Source organism: Callionymus lyra, chromosome 10 (genome assembly GCF_982586985.1).
Source record: "Callionymus lyra chromosome 10, fCalLyr1.hap1.1, whole genome shotgun sequence".
Lineage (NCBI taxonomy): Eukaryota > Metazoa > Chordata > Actinopteri > Syngnathiformes > Callionymidae > Callionymus > Callionymus lyra.
The window spans coordinates 22,913,707-22,937,725 of record NC_141827.1 but is presented as its reverse complement, the minus strand read 5'-3'; the positions used below and the strand labels follow the sequence as shown (position 1 = coordinate 22,937,725).

Below are 24,019 nucleotides of genomic sequence, written 5' to 3'. Positions count from 1 at the left end.
GGACCACGGATAAGTTGAGCCAGGATAACCAAGATAGCCCGACTTAATCCCTTATCCTACTTTTGTGCAATAGGCCTCCAGGTCTGTGGATCTATCATCGTTTTTGTCATGTGTCCATCAGTGTAGTTGGCAGATGTTTGTGTGTCTTTTCATATCAGTGCTTTGTGCAATTGTGTTTAATTCAAATAGTTAGAGATGCACAGAACCCGATTGTGGTATTGAACTAACTCAGCCAGGTAAAATAGGGGCCAATCCGGGCATTCACTTTGATGTCACACGCCGATACACGTCCAGACAAATAACAAAATGGCAGGGGCTATGATACGCAGCGGCCAAAGTATATGAGCAGTCCGAAAAAACCAAAGGCAGCCGAAACAAAGCAGTTACCTCGGCCTGCTATTCTGCAGAGACGAGAGAAACTTACAGTCGCCTGCATGAAAGCGTCAAAAAAAGTAAATATATGTATGTATATTTAGAACCAGATATTTTATTTGAAATATTTGTATATTCTTTTTGTGTGCACTTAAAGTGCTTGATAGTTCATTGTTTGCATTACGTTCCTTACTAAATTGTCTATTGTTTTTACAGACCATCTTTTGTTTTTTCCAGGTTATAGGGTATGCAAGTATTTGTTTGTAAAGATTGGAACAATTCATGGTTCATGCTTTGCAGTTCCACCTGTCCATGTTTATTTCTAGCCTTACCCCTATGCACTTGTTTTGGAGGGGTAGACGAAGTGCTAAGGGGTATGTCAGTACACGATCCGGGGGAATCTACGGGATCTGGGAACGCATGCGCAGTGACATATTTCAAACCTCCATGTTGTTATGGCAACTAGATTCAGACAAAAATATAGCGTGGAACACGATCTAGGAAATCAGCGATCCATGTGCGCATGTGTGTTACATTCAAAATATACAAGTGTATTTATATAGCCGGTGAAGAAGTGTCTTTTGAAGTCTCAAAGCATTTACTCTAAAACATCAGGATGTTTTCTACAATCAGTTGAAACATGACACAATTTCCCAAAGATCTCCAGGGGGATTAATGAAGTCAATCTCTCTATATGTGACGAGGGCCGAAAAGCAGAGAACTCAAATGCGGGCTTGTGCTCAAAATAAACTCTTTAATCAATGATCAGTGTCTTTCTTGAAGGGGTGAGGTCTGGGGGAAGCTGATTGGGTTGCTGTGCTGGTGGAGGGAGAAAGGGCCGGTGTGCAGGTGCTGGTGATCTGGGGCCAGTGCTGGAGGTCAAGGAGCAGGCGGAAGGTCAGACTTTGCAGGTCAGTTTTCCATAACAGTCTTTAATGGTAGGTCCTTTGGTAAGAGAGCCAGACCCTGTCATTCAGAGCGTATTCGGGTGCCGGTCATCGTCATAGGTTGGTAAGGTGTTTATAGCGTTCAGTGGCTCTCAACAGGTTACGTCATGCCAGTCTCCAGGTCCTCCGACAGCAGCAGGTGTTAGCCTCAACAAAAGGAACTCCAATCTCACCCTCCTGACAGGAGCTTATATACCTTGGCCGAGGGCAGTTGAGATAAAGGAATCAAATGAACGAATTTACTGAAACTGTCGATCACAGTGAGAATGACTGAGTTATTCTCCGATGCCGGCAGCACCACTACGGTCCAGGGATATATGAGACCGGGGTCGGTGTGGCACAGGAAGAAGACGAAGCAGGCCATAGCTGAGGTGATTGGAGGTCTTGTTTTGGGCACAAATCGGGCAGTCAGACACGTAATCTCGCGTATCCTTATCTACAGTTGGCCACCAGAATCTGCGTTTGAGGAAACAAGATGTGCGAGATACTACAGGGTGACTAGTCAGCCTTGAGCCGTGAGCCCACTACTTACCTTACACCTTAGCCCTTATAGCTTCTATTACGAACAATTTGCCCTGAGGTCCATCTCCAGGGTCTTGTTCCATCCTTTGGGCAGCCCATACCTCCTCTTGCATGGTCCAAACCAAGGCGGTTAGGATTAAGTAGTTGGAAGGAAGGATAGTCTCTGGTCTCTCCTGAACTTCATCCTTCTATTCCGCTAGGTGGGAGGGCTTGAGGTTCTTGTTGCCCCGTCTGTAAGTGAGCACAAAATTTAACCGTCCAAAAAATAGTAACCATCTGGCTTGGCGCGAGTTGAGCCTCTTAACAGTTTGGATGTATGTTCTTATGATCGGTCCATACTAAGAATGGTATTTCGGCCCCCTCCAACCAATGTCGTAATCCTTTCCGAGGAAGAAAAACGGTGAGAAAGAAAAGCGCATGGATGCAGCCTACCGTTTTGGGCCGATCTTTGTGATAGCACTGCTCGGACTCCATTGCCAGAAGCGTCCACCTCCACTACGAACTGGGCAGCAGGATCAGGTTGCACGAGAATGGTTGCTGAGGTGAATCGCCGGTAAAAATGAGCAAACCCCAGAAACCTCAGTAATTGTCTCGGATCGGAGGGAATTGGGCACTCGAGTACTGCCTTTACCTTGGCTGGATCCATTTTAACATGGCCTTCTGTGATTATGTAGACGAGAAAAGACACAGATTTGCAACTAAAACAGCATTTCTCTGCCTTGACGAAGAGCCTGTTCTCTAGAAAGCGTTGAAGAACCATGTGTACGTGCCCAACGGGCGGATTATACCAGCCTCAAGGGAAACTTTCCCTGGAACGTCTTAAGATTGCAACCAGTAGAATGTGTAGACACGATTAATTATTTTTCCTCTTATCTTTCATAAAATCGATGCGTTGAGACTCGAAAACGCTATGTCAATGGCTATATAAATAAAGTTGTGTATTTCGAATGGAACACGCGTATGCGCAAATGGATCTCTGATTTCCCCAGATCGCAGTCCAAGTTATATTGTTGTCCGAATCAAGTTGCCGTCAAAAACATGGCGTAACAAGATATATGCGATTGCGCATGTGCTCCTGGATCGCACAGATTTCCTGGATTGTGTACTGACACCGTAGTATTGGGACAAGCCCTTAGTCTAGCCTAAATGAATACCTTATGATAGAATCAATATGAAACCTAGGGCAGAATCACACGTACACACCAGCCTTGATACAGGCTGAAAAAGCAACATTTAAAGACCAAAACATTGAAAAAGCTCACAGTCACCATTAAGAGTAGAAAACAAAGATCACGATAAATCTGCTAAATCTCAAGAAAATCAGATATTAGGCGATTAGACAACAACTATTTAGTAAGTCCGCCAGAAGTATATCGTCCAATAAAATGATTATAGCCATTTCATATAAGACACAGCGATGACGAATCAAAAAGCCATTTATTACAAAATGCTTGCACTGACCAATATGAAACCTATACACATCACCTACTCACATAAAATCCACATTTCTTTCTTTTCTCACAAAGACTATCAATGTCTCTGTGCTTATCTTTGTTCTTTAGGTCCAACAATAAGTCTCTTTTCTATATTCTTCATTCATTAATTTCTTTATTCAGCCACGGTGTACATTTTGAAACATTTGTCCTGCTAACAAAGGGCTTAGCCAATCACAGGACACGACACAAACCCAAACCCATGTATCAGTATTGGAAACATAAAAGTTGTATTAGTGCATCCCTACTAAAGCCAGTCCAACAGTAGCATTCATCAAGATAAAGATCGAGGTGGTTTAAAATCGTCTGTGTCACAGTCATTTTTGACTTCTAGTGACGTCCACTTGACGATATCATCTAACAGATGAGCACCCTTTCGTTGGAACTCAGATAAAGGCTTTTTCAGCAAGAGACGAAAACATGACGTATAATTTTGTCAGTTACTCACCGTTTTTGTCTGCCCGACGGAATATCTAGGAGAGATGGAAAAAGACATGGCAAAGGGTTAGCTTTTGTTCCAGTGCACCTGTAAATCCTCCTCAACGACGACAAGTGTTGGCGCGGAGGCTGCAGCGATAATAAAGTGTTGATTTATCATTTGAGGGCCGTTAGTTAGCAGCAAATGTGAGTGGGTGAAGTGAGGAGCACTCAGGGCGAGACATTAAATACCAACACTTAACGTCATAACAAGCGAGTGCAGATCAAGAAGCTTTATTTGCAGTCTTTAATTAACAATTCATTTTACTTGCACACCAAAATGTTTTTGGGTTGACCTGATTTATTTTTCTTGACCGAGATAAGTTAGTTTTAAAGGTTTTATGTCAAGTCAAACAGAGCTAAAATGTTCCATCAAATAACAGTAGTTCATCTTTACACATGAAAAAAGACTCAGACAACAACGACTTCATAAAACACCTGTTATAGGCAAACAAGTAGCTTTTAAAGAAAGGTAACTAAGGAAAGCAATTAATGCTTTGTTAATTAAACGGCAACTAATATAAAAACTCTAATCTTTCTCTCCAAGATGAGGTAAGTTCCTCATCATGATGATGTTTTTAGGTTATTACTTTATGAAGTCGGCTGAAATCTGATCAAACGAGAGGTTACGAGAGCGGAGTCCATTATGACTCAATAATGGCTTCACTCCTCATCCAGGCAGCTGTAATGACCCCCGCTTTGTTTATACAATGAGTCCCTTGGAGGTGGAAAATTCACATATTGATGACGCACGTTAACAAACATTGATGATTAACCAGATGCATCAGAGTGGGTGTAAATGCAGCTCTGGACTGAAGACTAAATTGGAAGCCTTTCGAAAATGTCTGCAAAAAATTGGCTTAAAAACCACAGTTTTATAAAAACAGATACTCTCCATGTTTATACATATTTGTAGATCTATATTTTATATGCTAGGACAGACCAACAGATTATCCTTAATGTGTCACTTGTAGACGAGATCCTGTTATAGCTGCACCCTCGGCAGGAACACGTTCTTTACCAATGAAAGGTTTTTTGCATTAGAAACATGACCTTGGCTTAATATATTCCACAGTCCATAAAATAAAGTAGCAAAGACCCTGAGCTACAAAACCAGGAAACTCTCTTCACACCTGCTGTAGTTTCGTCTATTAGGGTTTTTATAAAATAACCATCAGTTGCCATAGGCTACATTTGAAGAAGAAACCCTCACAGGCCGTGATGTTTGCTGATGATATAGTAATTTGTAGTAATAATGAAGGGGAGACGAGAGACAAAATATTATTTAGATTTGATTTTCAACAACACAATTAGACAAAAAAAAGAGGGCAGAACACAATAAAGCCACAAACTTTAAATCTACCAAAAATGATCATCCGTGCTATCCTTGTGAACAACTCTGTTAAACATGTACATTTTCAGTTTATTAGCTTCAAACTTCAGTTTTGTAAGCTGATGACACATGCGAGGCGTGAAAAGGTCAGGGCTGATTCCCTCAGCGACCCGCTATTCTGATGTCATGTGGCAGGTGAGAAGACAGCAGGTCCTCCGACACACTGCTGACACACTGCAGATTTTTCAGGAGATGTTTTTTTTCCATGGAGGATTAAGTCAGGAAGATTGTGTTTGAATTAAATTACCTGATATACTTTTGGATTTATTGAAGAATATGTGGATCATTGATAAAGAATGAACAGAATGGAGACAATGATCTGCTCTGGACTGAAAAACAACAGGATATTAGATTCAAAAATTGCTGCTGACTGTCCCTAGAACTAGCAGAACGAACAGAAACCCATTAGAATATTGTAAACACCCCTCAGCTTGACCTTAACTATATATAGACTCTTTTTGGACTCTCTTTGTTATCTTGGTCAGAAAATCAATATGGAAGTAAGTTAATGCTTAGTTAAAAGTCAAAGCCTAGGCTTAAATTAGGAAAGTTTATGGCTCAGTATGTCTTCAGTCACGGATGAGAGCCCACAGCAAGAGCCCAGGGAAGGTTATTGACTGCTAAATGAAGAGGTTGGCTATAAGCTTTCTTCATGGAGAAACACAAATTAATTGCGGGATGGAGGAATATGTGTATGGGTGGAAGGATGAATGGATGTCTGGATGGATCGCTGGATAGATGAATATGTGTATTGGTGGATGAATGTGTGTATGGGTGGATGAATGTGTGTATGGGTGGATGAATGTGTGTATGGGTGGATGAATGTGTGTATGGTTGGATGGATGGATGGATGGATGGATGAATGTGTGTATGGGTGGATGGACAGATGAATGAGGGTATAGGTGGATGAATGTGTGTATGGGTGGATAGATGGATGAATGTTTGTATCGGTGGATGGATGGATGGATGGGTGGATGAATGTGTGGATGGGTGGATGAATATGTGTATGGGTGGATGAATGTGTGGATGGGTGGATGAATATGTGTATGGGTGGATGAATGTGTGTATAGGTGGATGGATGGATGAATGAATGTGTGTATAGGTGGATGGATGGATGAATGTGTGTATGGGTGGATGGATGGATGGATGAATGTGTGTATGGGTGGATGCATGGATTAATGTGGGTATGGCTGGATGGATGGATGAATGTGTGAATGGGTGGATGAATGTGTGTATGGGTGGATAGATGAATGCATGTGTGTATGGGTGGATGGATGGATGAATGTGTGTATGGGTGGATAGATTAATTAATGGGTGGATGGATGGATGAATGTGTATATGGGTGGATGGATGGATGGGTGAATGTATGTATGGGTGGATGAATGGATGAATGTGTGTATGGGTGGATGGATAGATGAATGGGTGGATGGATGAATGAATGGGTGGATGGATGAATGGGTGTATGGGTGGATAGATGAATAAATGGGTGAATGATGGATGAATGTGTTTATGAGTGGATGGATGGATGGATGAATGTGTGTATGGGTGGATGGATAGATGAATGGTGGATGGATGGATGAATGTGTGTATGGGTGGGTGAATGGATGAATGTGTTTATGGGTGGATGGATGGATGAATGTGTGTATGGGTGGATGGATGGATGAATGTGTGAATGAATGTGTGTATGGGTGGATAGATTAATGAATGGGTGGATGAATGTGTGTATGGTTGGATGGATGAATGAATGTGTGTATGGGTGGATGGATGGATAAATGTGTGTATAGGTGGATGGATAGATGAATGGGTGGATGGATGGATGAATGTGTGAATGGGTGGATGGATGTGTGTATGGGTGGATAGATTAATGAATGGGTGGATGAATGTGTGTATGGTTGGATGGATGAATGAATGTGTGTATGGGTGGATGGATGGATGAATGTGTGGATGGATGGATGAATGTGTGTATGGGTGGGTGAATGGATGAATGTGTTTCTGGGTGGATGGATGGATGAATGTGTGTATGGGTGGATGGACGGATGAATGTGTGAATGGGTGGATGAATGTGTGTATGGGTGGATAGATTAATTAATGGGTGGATGAATGTGTGTATGGGTGGATGGATAGATGAATGGGTGGATGGATGGATGAATGTGTGTATGGGTGGGTGAATGGATGAATGTGTTTATGGGTGGATGGATGGATGAATGTGTGTATGGGTGGATGGATGGATGAATGTGTGAATGGGTGGATGAATGTGTGTATGGGTGGATAGATTAATTAATGTGTGGATGAATGTGTGTATGGTTGGATGGATGAATGAATGTGTGTATGGGTGGATGGATGGATGAATGTGTGTATGGGTGGATGGATGGATAAATGTGTGTATGGGTGGATGGATGGATGGATGGATGGATGGATGGATGGATGGATGGATGGATGGATGGATGGATGGATGGATGGATGGATGGATGGATGGATGGATGGATGGATGGATGGATGGATGGATGGATGGATGGATGGATGGATGGATGGATGGATGGATGGATGGATGGATGGATGGATGGATGGATGTGTGTTTGGGTGGATGGATAGATAAATGGATTCTTGATTACTTAAGATCACATTTTAAAGATTCCGGATGCTGACACTCAGATGAATCAATATCCTGCTTCAGTTGGGAAAGTAACATTGTGCTCCATATTCTTTTCCATTTTTCATTGTGTATAATCCTGAAAGAGAATACGTGTAGGTTTCATTGTCTTCAATCTTTTATCGTGGTCGTAAACATTGATGCTGAGAAAAATCCAGGGTAACGGGGAAGCAGCTGGCTGGGGGAAGGTTTTTATCTTTGTTGTTTTTTTGTTCTTTATTTATGAGGTAAACTGAACGGTGAGAGTTCGATATAGAAGTTTGTGGTCAGAGTTATGATATATTGTGCACCAGTTTTACCGAATGTCTGCCTCCTACTACATCCTGTACACCCGCGAATCCCCCCCTTTTTTTCCACATAAGGAGGGTCATTGTTCTTTGTATGTCAAAATTGTATTTTAATCTTAAATAAGAGACATTTAAGAATCTCAAGTCATAGCAGAAAACATTCGAGTGAAGAATGTTAGTTGTGTTTGTTTCGTTGTGTAGAAAAAGAGCTAAACTAGAAAACAAATCTTTCCATCCATCTCATCTACATTTCATTGACACACAGTCTGTCAGGATCTGTTACAAATGTAATAGTTTAAAGGAGAATTAATGTTCATGTTCCCATAGACTTCTATTAGTCTTAATCAGAGTCAAACTCAAGGATCAGGGTCCAAATATGGCTTTTTGAGTCATTTTTTTTGGCCCATGTGATGGTTTGCTCAAAATGATGCTGATTAAAGTTTGTCTAGATTAAATTGGATTAATTTATCCTAGTTTTAAAAGTGTTTTAAGAACAGAGATTATCTATTTCAATAGAGAAGGTAAATAAAAAATTGCATAAACAGAAAAATGTTAGGAAGATAGAAATTTGATGGAAAACGAGTAGATGTTCTTGTTTATATATGTATATATGTATATATATACAAATATATGATTGCCAGAACATGACAGCGTTAGTTATTCTGTTGCATGTAAATCTTTCATTATTTAAAATGAAATATTTTTTTCACAAGAAATTATACTTATTTCTTGTCTTATTTAATATTGATAGTATTACTTTAAAAAAAGGGATGTTGCTAACTCTATTTGGGACTTTTCACGATATCATTATATCAAATTCTTCATTTTAATGTGAATAAATACATAAATAATAAATAAATAAATAAACTCTATCACCATATTTTTCACTCCCATATGTATCTTTAATTGTAATGATAGGGGACACCCTGGAAAGACAGCCATTTAATCACAGGAAGGCTCACCAAAACAACTCATATTATTTACAAAATATATATAATCTACTCAACCGTGACAGTCATCAGGGACGACTCAAGATGAACCAAGCAGTAATCTAGCAAGGGCTGAAGGGACACCCTGGAAAGGCACCAAGCCGACCACATAAGCTATAAAGAAAATTTGTTTTGAACCAACTACTTTAATTTCATTTTAAAAAACCAAGTGTAACTAGAATAAGAGGAGATGAACTCACGTCACGGAAGATGGTCAGTCCTTGTCCGGAGCTCCTGAGCTGCTGCTGCTGATGTTGTTGTTCAGCTTGGAGATGTTTGTGTTTGGCAGACTGCAGACACATGGTGATCATCTCCGTGCACGCCAACATCTCTGGAGGTCCTCGAGGTTAAGATGACTGGAAAGGAAAGGGACGAGCAGGGTTAGAGGAGCCCAAGGTTGCAGGTGACACAGTGATGTGGCGCAACTTTGTGAAGCGCCGCAGAGCTGCAGGCTCCTCCTGCAGGAGGCGCGCTGATTGGCTCCTGCACCCCGGCTAGAGAAGGTATTTTTATCCTGGACTTCAGACCACGATTTATGTGTTGTCGAGAGGTGACTAAATACAGATCAATGCAAGCACATACACACACACACATTTCAATCGTTGTTGTTGTGTAGATGTAAATTATATAGAAACTGTGAAAAAATTCTGTGTTATGTTCATAAATAGTTCGTAGTAGTTAGTAGATTAAAAATACGTTTTAAAAACTAAATAAAGTGGTTCGCTTAACCCTGGAGGTTTAGGCAACACCGCCATCTATTGGTCGTTTTAAAAAATGCTTCATTGAAGGAGAATGAATTACAATAAATAATACTTGAGTTAGAATCATTTTTTTGGCGTCGGTTTCGAAACAAAACTGGAATTTACAATAAGTTGCTTATTTAAAAATTCTGATACTAGTCCTATGTGACGTAGAAAGTCTGGTTCATTTAGTCGTCATTGTAGCAAAATAATAAAAAATAAAAAAATCATATTATAAATTAAAACGATAAACAATATTAATTTAAGGTTTTTGAATTGCATAATACATTTCGCGACATTGTAAATATTAGTCCTCTCCACTTTTAAGATTATTTACACGCTACACTTTTAAACATTATCATTCAAAATTCATTAATTCGACTCGTATCACCGTTTTAAGTGGAATTCGAGATATTTAGTTAAAAGAAAAATATTTTAATAATATACGGATCTGTCTTTGATGACGACAATTATATTCTTTGTAGGTCATACGTCATTTGAGAGTAAAGGAGGATTTGTTGTTTTTTTTAAAAAAAGAAAAATTGCAACGTTTCGCAGAATTTTATTTTTTTATTTTTTTTATTTAATCATTAATATAGTTAATATTTTCCGTTTATTATATTATTCTTTCTATATTAATTGCAGTTTATATATTTTTATTTTTTAAAGGGGCGGGACGAAACGTTATCCACTTCCGGCATTTTTACTTTCAATTTTGTTTTCCTCTGTAAAGAAAAAGGCCAGACAACTGCGTCTCTTGTCTATTCAACAAAAAATCACCTAGAAATGTGTTAAATATATCGGGAAATGTTTTGAAGGAAGTCGTGGAAAAGAGGTTACGACACTTTTTTTTCGTTCTTGATCTTCACTTTGAAGTCATGTACGCAGAAAACAACCCGATCGATTTATCCCACGGTGAGTACATTTATTTGGCCAAGAAGTGTTTATAATACAGTGTGAAAACTACTTATTTTAGTCTGAAATGAACAGTACCTTTTGTGTTTTGTGTTCCACATGTCTCTACAAAGTGCGTTTTTAAAGTTTATGTTGATATTGTTACTTAAGAAGTAGGTTAATTCAAATGGTCAAGTTTTCTTTAAAGTGTCTTTGTGACGCAAACTGTGACGCAACTATCTGTAGTTGATTCACTTATATATGTTTATAGAGCGATTTTCTAGACCAGGGTCACAAAGCGCCTAAACAATAATAAAAAAAAAAAATACTAAAAAAATATATACTAAAAAGATCACTTAACCTTAACTCGTACATAAAAAAAAACAGCATTTGATTTTCTTTCATCTCTTGTTGGTTTCGTTTTCTCCATGTGACTCAATTCAGCAACAGGAAAAACTGGTTTACTCTAGAGTGTGAGTTTTATCATTCAGAAAAGTCCCCAAAAAATACCCGCAGTATTCAAAGTGATTCCTAGTCTGATTTGTGTTCCCTGCAGCCGAAGAGCTGGCCACGTCTCTGAGTAAAGCTCTGAGTTGTGGAGATGGCGAGAAGGCGTCCAGACTCTCCAGGGAGCTCTCAGAACTCAGCCTCCCCGTGACCGTCAGCATCCACAGACAGGCTTATCCTCACGAATCCTTCAGGTGCGACCCTTTCCAAGATTTATCATTACGACGGCAACAGGATTTGTGTTTACACTGGTTTGTGTCTTAGGTTATGTGTCGGCGTGGAGGACGCCCTGTCTGAGAATTGTGTGCCGATATCGGTCCAGGTTTTGTCGGAAATGACCATCTTGGAGCTGAAAAACGAGGTAAAATGAGTTTGAAGAGGTTGTTAATTATAACCACTGATGAGGCATCACGATAAAGTGTCTCCATTTTGAAAGCCCACTAGATGGCACACTCTTCTATATACCGTATTTTCTGCACCATTAGGCGTACCGGATTATAAGGCGCACCTTCAATGAATGGCCTATTTTAGAACTGTTTTCATAAATAGGGCGCATAGAATAAAAGATACAGTCAAACGTTAGACTGGGGTTGCGTTATGCATCCACTAGATAAAGCTTTGCTAAAGGGAATGTCAACAAAACAGTCAGATGAAGTCAAACTTCATTAAGCGTTCTGAAAACTCTGTTCACTCCCATGTAAACGATGTTCAAATAATGATTAAAGGCTTCAAGCAGCAGCGCGTGAGACTGGTGTTGAGTAGTGAAGTTGAGTGCGTGTATGACGGCTAGAGCGTGCGTGTATGGCATGTTAAAGCACGTGTATGACTGGTTGAGCGCGCAGCAGAGTGATTTTGAGTGTACAACAAACAAGACACACTCGCTCAAAACGGTGGCAGTAATCTTACTCCATAGACGTCCGCCATCATGTGACGTGCGTCGTTAATACCACCCCCTGATGAAGCAATGACGTAATCCCGCCCACCGCATGGAGGAGTCATTGAAAGTGTTAGCAAACAAATCACCCACCAGGTAATGTTCATATATATGGTGCTCCGGATTATAAAGCGCACTCGTTTCCACTCGTTTTTTTGAGAAGCTTAAAGGCTTTTAAGTGCGACTTTAAGTACCGAAAATATATCTTTGCTCTGATTTACTAATTCAATAAAACCTGGCATCATTTTCAAACAGAGAGTGACATCTAGTGGCCTTGAAGACGCTGTATCGTGATACCTCATCACTAAACAATTGATCATAATGATAATTCCTATTTAAATATGATTTTTTTCCCCCCTTCATTTATAGATTCAGTCTCATCGATGTACCTTTTTTAAATTCAAACGTCAAAAATAACGATTATACAAAGTATTGAAACACGCTGTTGTGTCTCCAGATTAACAACACCTATGGGTTCCATCCTGACCTCCAGCGATGGGTCATTGGGAAGCGCCTGGCACAGGACCGGGAGACTCTGCACAGCCACGGCGTCCGATCCAGCGACGACAAGGCCTTCCTGTTCCTGCTGTCGCCCCGCGCCGCCCACCTCACGCATCGGCAGCAGCACCTGGAGCAGGATCAGCAGCTTTTCCAGGGTTAAATCTACACTTTTCAATCCCCCCCAAAAAAAATCAGTCGGTGAAATTATCTGACACTGATTGTCAAAACCAGAAATGGATTTCTTTGTTTAGTCTGTCGTGTTACATCCTCAAAGAGGTGACAAACTTGTTTTGCCATCTCTCCAAATAGATTCCTCATCCGTTACGCCTACTACGTGGCTGCCATTGGTCTATGATGTAATAATAACTCTAGTGCCACCTTCAATCAAATATGTAGCTTTCCCTTTAATCTTAATTAATATTTAACCAACGTTACCTTATTTTCTGTAAATCTCAGATAAAAGTTCATGAACATTTGATGAAAAAGACGAACAAATCTCAGATGCTTTTGACACTTCACGGGTCCCCAAGCATTTTTGCACCATTAACCGAACCATAAGATTAAAACTGCAAACAATAAAAAGCATGACCAGCACAAAAAAAAAACAAGTTCATGAAGAATTCATTTTAACATATAACTGAAACAGAAGGAATCCGTGGCTGGTTTCTCTGCAAAAATACAATTTTTTGTCATTTAAAGTTTGTCTGTTTGACTGTTTGTAGTGTCAAGAGTCACAGACTGAAATTACTTTGGATAATATTAGGTAGTTTTTTCCAAATAAAACACTTTTCACACTGTTATTATAGTTAAATCAGATATACGAATACATATATATATATTTTTTGACAACAAATGCCCCACGACCTGGTTGTTGGGGATCACTGGACAAGTAAAAAAAAAAAAAATTAGAATAGAGAAAATAACTTAATAAAAGGGAAATATACAATGTTTACTTTAAAACAAAACATTAAACTGGTATGTGTCACGTAAATAGAATAATGTTTCGTTTTCTTTCTGCCAAAAATGAATGTCTCTTTAAACACTTCACTAGCAATGTTTATTTTTAAAGGAGCATAAAATGCTGCTACTAATATACAGAATATACATTATATTCAAGCTTTGTCCAATCAAATTCCTTTTTTTGAAGGCAAAATCTGGCAGTATTGAAAAGTCTCATTATTTTATAACTATTGTCAAGGAGCTTGTATTTCGCCAGAGTAACTCAAAAGCAGACGAACAGGATTGAATACAATTTAAGGAAATGTGATATTTTTTGTGGGGGTTTTGTAGTTCCAGATGTACATGTATAGCTTCTAATGTTGTCTGTGTTGTTTTTAAATAACTCCCTTGGCAGAAGTATGTGTTATATTAGTGATTTTTTTTACACTGTAGATCTTTTAATCATTGTAATGATGCATTATCAAGTCACTTAATAAAATATGTGTAAATACATCATCGCCTAAAAAAAGGGAGAATACATAATCAATTGATTAAAAGTAGAAAATAGTTGAGATTTGACGTTCATTTATTGTTCAATTAACACGTGGTGTTATGGGTGATTGATCGTAGGCATCGTGGAGTCCATGAAGACAATGGATCTTATGCCCAGAGGTGGAAATGACGAACAAGTAGCTCAAATACAAAGGATTGATATCCCTCCTCCCAAAATTCAGACTCCAGAAGCTTCGGAACAGGTCAGAATGTACCCACACAGGTCATCCTTGTTCGTCACAGGTCCTTCCGTAATTTCTGTGAATCTTTTGGGATTGAGGATCTTTGGTTTCCTGGTGTCTCTTGGCAACATTTTTCTCACCCCTGAACTGTTTCTGTGGCTCCTCTCAATCCCCCCTTCATTCGTTGAACTCCCTCTAAATCACTGACCCTCCTCGATGATCCGCCTCCGCTGAGCATGTGTAACCTGTCTTTGTAGCCGGGCTGGGAATGTCCATCATGCACGTTTAAGAACAAGCCCTCGCGACCGGGCTGCGAGATGTGCAGTGCCGAACGACCGGAGGAATATGAAATCCCTGATGTCTGGGAGCCGGACCCTGACGAGGCGCTGCGTCTCGTGAAAGAAGAGGCGTTCGTGGCGCTGTACGAAGAGGTAAGGGTTGTAGGACGACACGTTACCCTGCCAGAGATGTGCGTGTGTTTTCTGTCAACCATTTTTTTTTAAATACGTATACAAAGTTCCATCTGACTGCTTACAAAATAGGCAAAGTTCTTACCTTCTGTATGGAAGTGTACATTTAAATATGTTAAGTAAGAGTCCGTTTCTCATAAAACAAAGTCCAAAATCTCTCACATGAATAGGAGTCCAAAATCTAACACATGTATAGTAGTCCAAAATCTCACACATGAATAGGAGTCCAAAATCTCACACATGAATAGGAGTCCAAAATCTCACACTTGAATAGGAGTCCAAAATCTCACACATGAATGAAAAGGAGTCCAAAATCTTACACATGAATAGGAGTCCAAAATCTCACACATGAATAGGAGTCCAACATCTCACACATGAATAGGAGTCCAAAATCTCACACATGAATAGGAGTCCAAAATCTCACACATGAATGAATAGGAGTCCAAAATCTCACACATGAATAGGAGTCCAAAATCTCACACATGAATAGGAGTCCAAAATCTCACACATGAATGAATAGGAGTCCGAAATCTCACACATGAATAGGAGTCCAAAATCTCACACCTGAATAGGAGTCCAAAATCTCACGCATGAATAGGAGTCCAAAATCTCACACATGAATGAATAGGAGTCCAAAATCTCACACATGAATAGGAGTCCAAAATCTCACACATGAATAGGAGTCCAAAATCTTACACATGGAGTCCAAAATGACAAATGACAGGAAATCTCCAAATCCCCGGGAATTAAACCGAAAAAAACAAAAAAAAACAAGAACAAGGACAAAACACTCATCTAAAAAAAACATTTGAAATGCTCTTTAGGACAAAAAGGCAAAATCCAATAGGGGTAAAGAAAAATGAGATCACACTGGTATGAAGGTCTGGCTGTGCCATCAATCAAGCCCTAGTGGACAGAGAATGAGAAAATAGGAAGTGACAAATCTTAATGAAAGCACAATAAAAGAAAAACATAAGATAACTCCCTCTGTCAAAAATAAGGCTTTAATCTCTTAGAAGAAAAAATTAATTCTAATGTTTTCCATAGCCTATTTAAGTCAGACACAGGGACTAAAACAGAAGTGTCCATCATTTTATCATCTAGGGTGCTACTATAACATAAAACATTTTTTTAGAGGTTCTTAGTTTTCAAATCTCAGAGATTTCTGCCCGTAAAATAACTATTACGTTTTGATAAATTATTAGAATGTATTTACCATGTGACATTACTAGGGGCGAACATCTGCTTTAAAACTAGTAAGCCAATAATAAAGTGCCAAAAGCTGCTGTTCCTCAAAAATAGCCATACAAATGGACTTTAAGGGCATTAAAAAAATGTAATAAAAGTTTGGTTAAAAAAACCTCTTGGATTTTAAACTCTCGTTTAACTAAAATCTAAACACCGTATGGGTTGAATTGTTTTCCCAGCATTCGCTTTGCATATCTTCAAATTGCATTAAAACCTCAAGTTATTCAGGCTCTTTGTTTGAATACAGCTTCAGATGGTGGAGCGAGAGAAGAACTACATGAGCTTATTAGCGACCGATGAACAAGATCTGATACCGAACAGAGGTGAGGAGAATTGTCCGATCTGCTTCAATGACCTGCCGCCAGGAGTGGGCGTCGTACTCAGGGAGTGTCTTCACACGTTCTGCAGGTAAAGTGCAGCCAGCGATTTGTTTAGTGGTGTCACTTTTAAATGCTTTGTATATCATTGTTTGCAGGGAGTGTTTGAGAGGAACAATAGTCAACACTCAAGATGCAGAAATCTCCTGTCCCGAGGAATGCAACAGTAAAGTGCTAGACCGAGAGATTGCTGCGGTAGGTGCTTTGACAATGACATTATTATGAGGTGAAATATCCATTATACATTGTTTCTGGCTCCCCCTACTGTTAGAAGATCATATCAGTAGTGGTATGTATAATTATAGCCCCGGGGGCCAAAGTAATCTGACTTTAGAAAAGTTTCCAATGGCTATGTTTCTTCTGCTCTTATCTATCTTTTAGTTTTTCTTTTTATAGGTATTTGTTTCTATATTTTCTCCTTTGCTTTTATATCATATTTTTTAAATCCAATGTATATAAAATACAATTAAACAATTGATTATATGGCATAAGAACACTTTTTATTTTCATTTTTATTTTATTTTCATTTAAATAAATGTCAACTATTTCAACCATGCAATATTTGTATTCTTTATAATTATTAAATATAATAAATTAAAATCATTAAATGATTTAAAATCCAATTAAAACTAAGGCTTAATTTTGAATTTACTTTCATGTATTTTGCATGCTAGTATGCTAAGCCAACAAAGCTATGAAATAATAGTGATAGATTTTTCATCATCAAGGTTTCTTTTTTTTTTTTTACAAATCATTGGTAATGTGTGCCAAAGCAGTTGTATTATCTAAGTTGTTACACTCAAATCAAATATTTTTTAATGTCTTTTACTTTTTTTTTTTTTTAATTATTCAGATTTAAAACTAAAGATCTGGATCTGAAAATATTCACAATGCCATTTTATTTGTCCCTTCCTATTTTTGCTCAACGGTCTTGAATAATAGTATATATATATATATATATATATATATATATATATGGTGCTAGTAGTGTAGCACTAGTGGCTGGGTCATGACATCATCATGGACAATAGAGTAATAAAAAAACAAAAACTCTAAACAAATAACGTCAAAATGTTACTTTTACGCTGCTGTATATCAGCAATGAGCTTTTTCAAATATACTTCTGAAGTAACACTATAAACTAATTTAATAGCGTAGTTCAATGTGACAATTAAACTTCTTGTTAGGAACATAATATTGTTTTTTTCAGCTGCTGACGGAAGAGGAGCACCAGCGCTTCCTGGAACTGCGTCTGACGATCGCAGAGAGTCGCTCAGATCAAAGCTTCCACTGCAAGACACCCAACTGTCGCGGATGGTGCATCTACGAGGACGAAGTCAACGAGTTCCACTGCCCTCTGTGTCAATCCGTCAACTGCATCCTCTGCAGGGTAACTGTTGTCTTCCCAAGTTTCTGTGCGAAGCTAATGGTGTTGTTTACAGGCCATACACACGGGCATGAACTGCAAAGATTACCAGGATGACCTCCGCGTCCGGGCGAAGAACGACGACGCTGCAAAGCTGACCAAACAGATGCTGGACGTGAGTCACACAATGTTGTCATAGAGCTGAGTCATCGTTCAGAGACGTTGGGTCCAATGTCTTTTACATTGTGTCACTTTCACAATGAAGAGGGACTTCTATACATGTGAAAGATTTTGAAATCCTCTACCCCTGTGAGACTTTAGACTTCTAAACAGGTGTGAGATTTTTAACTCCTCTACACCTGTGAGACTTTAGACTTCTATACATGTGTGAGATTTTTAACTCCTTTTCACCTGTGAGACTTTAGACTTCTAACAGGTGTGAGATTTTTAACTCCTCTACACCTGTGAGACTTTAGACTTCTATACAGGTGTGAGATGTTGGACTCTTCTACACCTGTGAGACTTTAGACTTCTATACAGGTGTGAGATGTTGGACTCTTCTACACCTGTGAGACTTTAGACTTCTATACATGTGTGAGATTTTTAACTCCTTTTCACCTGTGAGACTTTAGACTTCTATACATGTGTAAGATTTTGAACTCTTCTACACCTGTGAGACTTTAGACTTCTATACAGGTGTGAGATTTTTAACTCCTTTTCACCTGTGAGATTTTGGACGTCTATACAGGTATGAGATTTTGAACTCTTCTACACCTGTGAGACTTTAGACTTCTATACAGGTGTAAGATTTTGAAATCCTCTACACCTGTGAGACTTTAGACTTCTAAACATGTGTGAGATTTTGGACTCCTCTACACCTGTAAGACGTTGGACTTCTATACAGGTGTGAGATTTTGGACTCTTCTACACCTGTGAGACTTTAGACTTCTATACATGTGTGAGATTTTGAACTCTTCTACACCTGTGAGACTTTAGACTTCTATACAGGTGTGAGATTCTTAACTCCTTTTCACCTGTGAGACTTTAGACTTCTATACAGGTGTAAGATTTTGAACTCTTCTACACCTGTGAGACTTTAGACTTCTATACAGGTTTGAGATTTTGGACTCCTCTACACCTGTGAGACTTTAGACTTCTATACAGGTGTGAGATTTTTAACTCCTTTTCACCTGTGAGACTTTACACTTCTATACATGTGTAAGATTTTGAACTCTTCTACACCTGTGAGACTTTAGACTTCTATACAGGTGTGAGATTTTTAACTCCTTTTCACCTGTGAGATTTTGGACTCCTCTACACCTGTGAGACTTTAGACTTCTATACAGGTGTGAGATTTTTAACTCCTTTTCACCTGTGAGACTTTAGACTTCTATACAGGTGTAAGATTTTGAACTCTTCTACACCTGTGAGACTTTAGACTTCTATACAGGTGTTAGATTTTGGACTCTTCTACACCTGTGAGACTTTAGACTTCTATACAGGTGTAAGATTTTGAAATCCTCTACACCTGTGAGACTTTAGACTTCTAAACATGTGTGAGATTTTGGACTCCTCTGCACCTGTAAGACTTTAGACTTCTATACAGGTGTGAGATTTTGGACTCTTCTACACCTGTGAGACTTTAGACTTCTATACATGTGTGAGATTTTTGAACTCTTCTACACCTGTGAGACTTTAGACTTCTATACAGGTGTGAGATTTTGGACTCCTCTACACCTGTGAGACTTTAGACTTCCATACAGGTGTGAGATTTTGAACTCCTTTTCACCTGTGAGACTTTAGACTTCTATACAGGTGTGAGATTTTGAACTCCTCTACACCTGTGCGATTTTGGACTTCTATACATGTGTAAAATGTTGAACTCCTCTACACCTGTGCGATTTTGGACTTCTATACAGGCGTGAGATTTTTAACTTCTTTTCACCTGTGAGACTTCTGACTTATATACAGGCGTGAGATTTTTAACTCCTTTTCACCTGTGAGACTTTAGACTTCTATACAGGTGTGAGATTTTGGACTCCTCTACACCTGTGAGACTTTAGACTTCTATACATGTGTAAAATTTTGAACTCCTCTACACCTGTGCGATTTTGGACTTCTATACAGGCGTGAGATTTTTAACTTCTTTTCACCTTTGAGACTTTAGACTTCTATACAGGTGTGAGATTTTGGACTCTTCTACACCTGTGAGACTTTAGACTTCTATACAGGTGTAAGATTTTGAAATCCTCTACACCTGTGAGACTTTAGACTTCTAAACATGTGAGATTTTGGACTCCTCTACACCTGTGAGACTTTAGACTTCTATACAGGTGTGAGATCTTGAACTCCTTTTCACCTGTGAGACTTTAGACTTCTATACAGGTGTGAGATTTTGGACTCCTCTACACCTGTGAGACTTTAGACTTCTATACAGGTGTGAGATTTTGAACTCCTTTTCACCTGTGAGACTTTAGACTTCTATACATGTGTAAGATTTTGAAGTGTTCTACACCTGTGAGACTTTAGACTTCTATACAGGTGTGAGATTTTAGACTTCTATACAGGTGTGAGATTTTTAACTCCTTTTCACCTGTGAGATTTTGGACTTCTAAACAGGTATGAGATTTTGGACTCCTCTACACCTGTGAGACTTTAGACTTCTATACATGTGTGAGATTTTGAACTCTTCTACACCTGTGAGACTTTAGACTTCTATACAGGTGTGAGATTTTTAACTCCTTTTCACCTGTGAGACTTTAGACTTCTATACAGGTGTGAGATTTTGGACTCCTCTACACCTGTGAGACTTTAGACTTCTATACAGGTGTGAGATCTTGAACTCCTTTTCACCTGTGAGACTTTAGACTTCTATACAGGTGTGAGATTTTGGACTCCTCTACACCTGTGAGACTTTAGACTTCTATACAGGTGTGAGATTTTGAACTCCTTTTTGCCTGTGAGACTTTAGACTTCTATACAGGTGTGAGATTTTGGACTCCTCTACACCTGTGAGACTTTAGACTTCTATACAGGTGTGAGATTTTGGACTCCTCTACACCTGTGAGATTTTAGACTTCTATACAGGTGTGAGATTTTTAACTCCTTTTCACCTGTGAGACTTTAGACTTCTATACATGTGTAAGATTTTGAAGTCTTCTTCACCTGTGAGACTTTAGACTTCTATACAGGTGTAAGATTTTGAAATCCTCTACACCTGTGAGACTTTAGACTTCTAAACATGTGTGAGATTTTGGACTCCTCTGCACCTGTAAGACTTTAGACTTCTATACAGGTGTGAGATTTTGGACTCTTCTACACCTGTGAGACTTTAGACTTCTATACAGGTGTGAGATTTTGGACTCCTCTACACCTGTGAGACTTTAGACTTCCATACAGGTGTGAGATTTTGAACTCCTTTTCACCTGTGAGACTTTAGACTTCTATACAGGTGTGAGATTTTGAACTCCTCTACACCTGTGCGATTTTGGACTTCTATACATGTGTAAAATGTTGAACTCCTCTACACCTGTGCGATTTTGGACTTCTATACAGGCGTGAGATTTTTAACTTCTTTTCACCTGTGAGACTTCTGACTTATATACAGGCGTGAGATTTTTAACTCCTTTTCACCTGTGAGACTTTAGACTTCTATACAGGTGTGAGATTTTGGACTCCTCTACACCTGTGAGACTTTAGACTTCTATACATGTGTAAAATTTTGAACTCCTCTACACCTGTGCGATTTTGGACTTCTATACAGGCGTGAGATTTTTAACTTCTTTTCACCTTTGAGACTTTAGACTTCTATACAGGTGTGAGATTTTGGACTCTTCTACACCTGTGAGACTTTAGACTTCTATACAGGTGTAAGATTTTGAAATCCTCTACACCTGTGAGACTTTAGACTTCTAAACATGTGTGAGATTTTGGACTCCTCTACACCTGTGAGACTTTAGACTTCTATACAGGTGTGAGATCTTGAACTCCTTTTCACCTGTGAGACTTTAGACTTCTATACAGGTGTGAGATTTTGAACTCCTTTTCACCTGTGAGACTTTAGACTTCTATACATGCTTAAGATTTTGAAGTGTTCTACACCTGTGAGACTTTAGACTTCTATACAGGTGTGAGATTTTTAACTCCTTTTCACCTGTGAGACTTTAGACTTCTATACAGGTGTAAGATTTTGAACTCTTCTACACCTGTGAGACTTTAAACTTCTATACAGGTGTGAGATTTTAGACTTCTATACAGGTGTGAGATTTTTAACTCCTTTTCACCTGTGAGATTTTGGACTTCTAAACAGGTATGAGATTTTGGACTCCTCTACACCTGTGAGACTTTAGACTTCTATACACCTGTGAGACTTTAGACTTCTATACATGTGTGAGATTTTGAACTCTTCTACACCTGTGAGACTTTAGACTTCTATACAGGTGTGAGATTTTTAACTCCTTTTCACCTGTGAGACTTTAGACTTCTATACAGGTGTGAGATTTTGGACTCCTCTACACCTGTGAGACTTTAGACTTCTATACAGGTGTGAGATCTTGAACTCCTTTTCACCTGTGAGACTTTAGACTTCTATACATGTGTGAGATTTTGGACTCTTCTACACCTGTGAGACTTTAGACTTCTATACATGTGTGAGATTTTTGAACTCTTCTACACCTGTGAGACTTTAGACTTCTATACAGGTGTGAGATTTTGGACTCCTCTACACCTGTGAGACTTTAGACTTCCATACAGGTGTGAGATTTTGAACTCCTTTTCACCTGTGAGACTTTAGACTTCTAAACAGGTGTGAGATTTTGAACTCCTCTACACCTGTGCGATTTTGGACTTCTATACATGTGTAAAATGTTGAACTCCTCTACACCTGTGCGATTTTGGACTTCTATACAGGCGTGAGATTTTTAACTTCTTTTCACCTGTGAGACTTCTGACTTATATACAGGCGTGAGATTTTTAACTTCTTTTCACCTGTGAGACTTCTGACTTATATACAGGCGTGAGATTTTTAACTCCTTTTCACCTGTGAGACTTTAGACTTCTATACAGGTGTGAGATTTTGGACTCCTCTACACCTGTGAGACTTTAGACTTCTATACATGTGTAAAATTTTGAACTCCTCTACACCTGTGCGATTTTGGACTTCTATACAGGCGTGAGATTTTTAACTTCTTTTCACCTTTGAGACTTTAGACTTCTATACAGGTGTGAGATTTTGGACTCTTCTACACCTGTGAGACTTTAGACTTCTATACAGGTGTAAGATTTTGAAATCCTCTACACCTGTGAGACTTTCGACTTCTAAACATGTGTGAGATTTTGGACTCCTCTACACCTGTGAGACTTTAGACTTCTATACAGGTGTGAGATCTTGAACTCCTTTTCACCTGTGAGACTTTAGACTTCTATACAGGTGTGAGATTTTGGACTCCTTTTCACCTGTGAGACTTTAGACTTCTATACATGTGTAAGATTTTGAAGTGTTCTACACCTGTGAGACTTTAGACTTCTATACATGTGTGAGATTTTGAACTCTTCTACACCTGTGAGACTTTAGACTTCTATACAGGTGTGAGATTTTTAACTCCTTTTCACCTGTGAGACTTTAGACTTCTATACAGGTGTGAGATTTTGGACTCCTCTACACCTGTGAGACTTTAGACTTCTATACAGGTGTGAGATTTTGAACTCCTTTTCACCTGTGAGACTTTAGACTTCTATACATGTGTAAGATTTTGAAGTGTTCTACACCTGTGAGACTTTAGACTTCTATACATGTGTGAGATTTTGAACTCTTCTACACCTGTGAGACTTTAGACTTCTATACAGGTGTGAGATTTTTAACTCCTTTTCACCTGTGAGACTTTAGACTTCTATACAGGTGTGAGATTTTGGACTCCTCTACACCTGTGAGACTTTAGACTTCTATACAGGTGTGAGATCTTGAACTCCTTTTCACCTGTGAGACTTTAGACTTCTATACAGGTGTGAGATTTTGGACTCCTCTACACCTGTGAGACTTTAGACTTCTATACAGGTGTGAGATTTTGAACTCCTTTTTGCCTGTGAGACTTTAGACTTCTATACAGGTGTGAGATTTTGGACTCCTCTACACCTGTGAGACTTTAGACTTCTATACAGGTGTGAGATTTTGGACTCCTCTA

The 24,019-nt window shown here is 38.9% G+C and overlaps 2 protein-coding genes across 2 annotated transcripts in view; one reads left to right on the top strand and one right to left on the bottom strand.

The window, feature by feature from the left end:
- necab3 (N-terminal EF-hand calcium binding protein 3) overlaps positions 1-9,565 on the bottom strand; it is a 50,969-nt gene extending 41,404 nt beyond the window's left edge. The window contains exons 1-2 of the mRNA XM_087801204.1: positions 9,331-9,565; positions 3,783-3,807 (exon numbers count right to left, since the gene is read on the bottom strand). Coding sequence (XP_087657330.1) covers positions 3,783-3,807; positions 9,331-9,459 — 154 coding nt within the window. The 5' untranslated portion in view covers positions 9,460-9,565. The remainder of the gene's footprint in view (positions 1-3,782; positions 3,808-9,330) is intronic.
- Positions 9,566-10,451: 886 nt separating this feature from the next.
- Positions 10,452-24,019, top strand: part of LOC148070986 (uncharacterized) — a 110,149-nt gene continuing 96,581 nt past the window's right edge. Inside the window, exons 1-10 of the mRNA XM_087801453.1 lie at positions 10,452-10,785; positions 11,321-11,465; positions 11,536-11,632; positions 12,663-12,861; positions 14,276-14,400; positions 14,637-14,810; positions 16,345-16,505; positions 16,573-16,669; positions 17,685-17,864; positions 17,917-18,015. Of these exons, the coding sequence (XP_087657579.1) occupies positions 10,749-10,785; positions 11,321-11,465; positions 11,536-11,632; positions 12,663-12,861; positions 14,276-14,400; positions 14,637-14,810; positions 16,345-16,505; positions 16,573-16,669; positions 17,685-17,864; positions 17,917-18,015 (1,314 nt within the window). The 5' untranslated portion in view covers positions 10,452-10,748. The remainder of the gene's footprint in view (positions 10,786-11,320; positions 11,466-11,535; positions 11,633-12,662; positions 12,862-14,275; positions 14,401-14,636; positions 14,811-16,344; positions 16,506-16,572; positions 16,670-17,684; positions 17,865-17,916; positions 18,016-24,019) is intronic.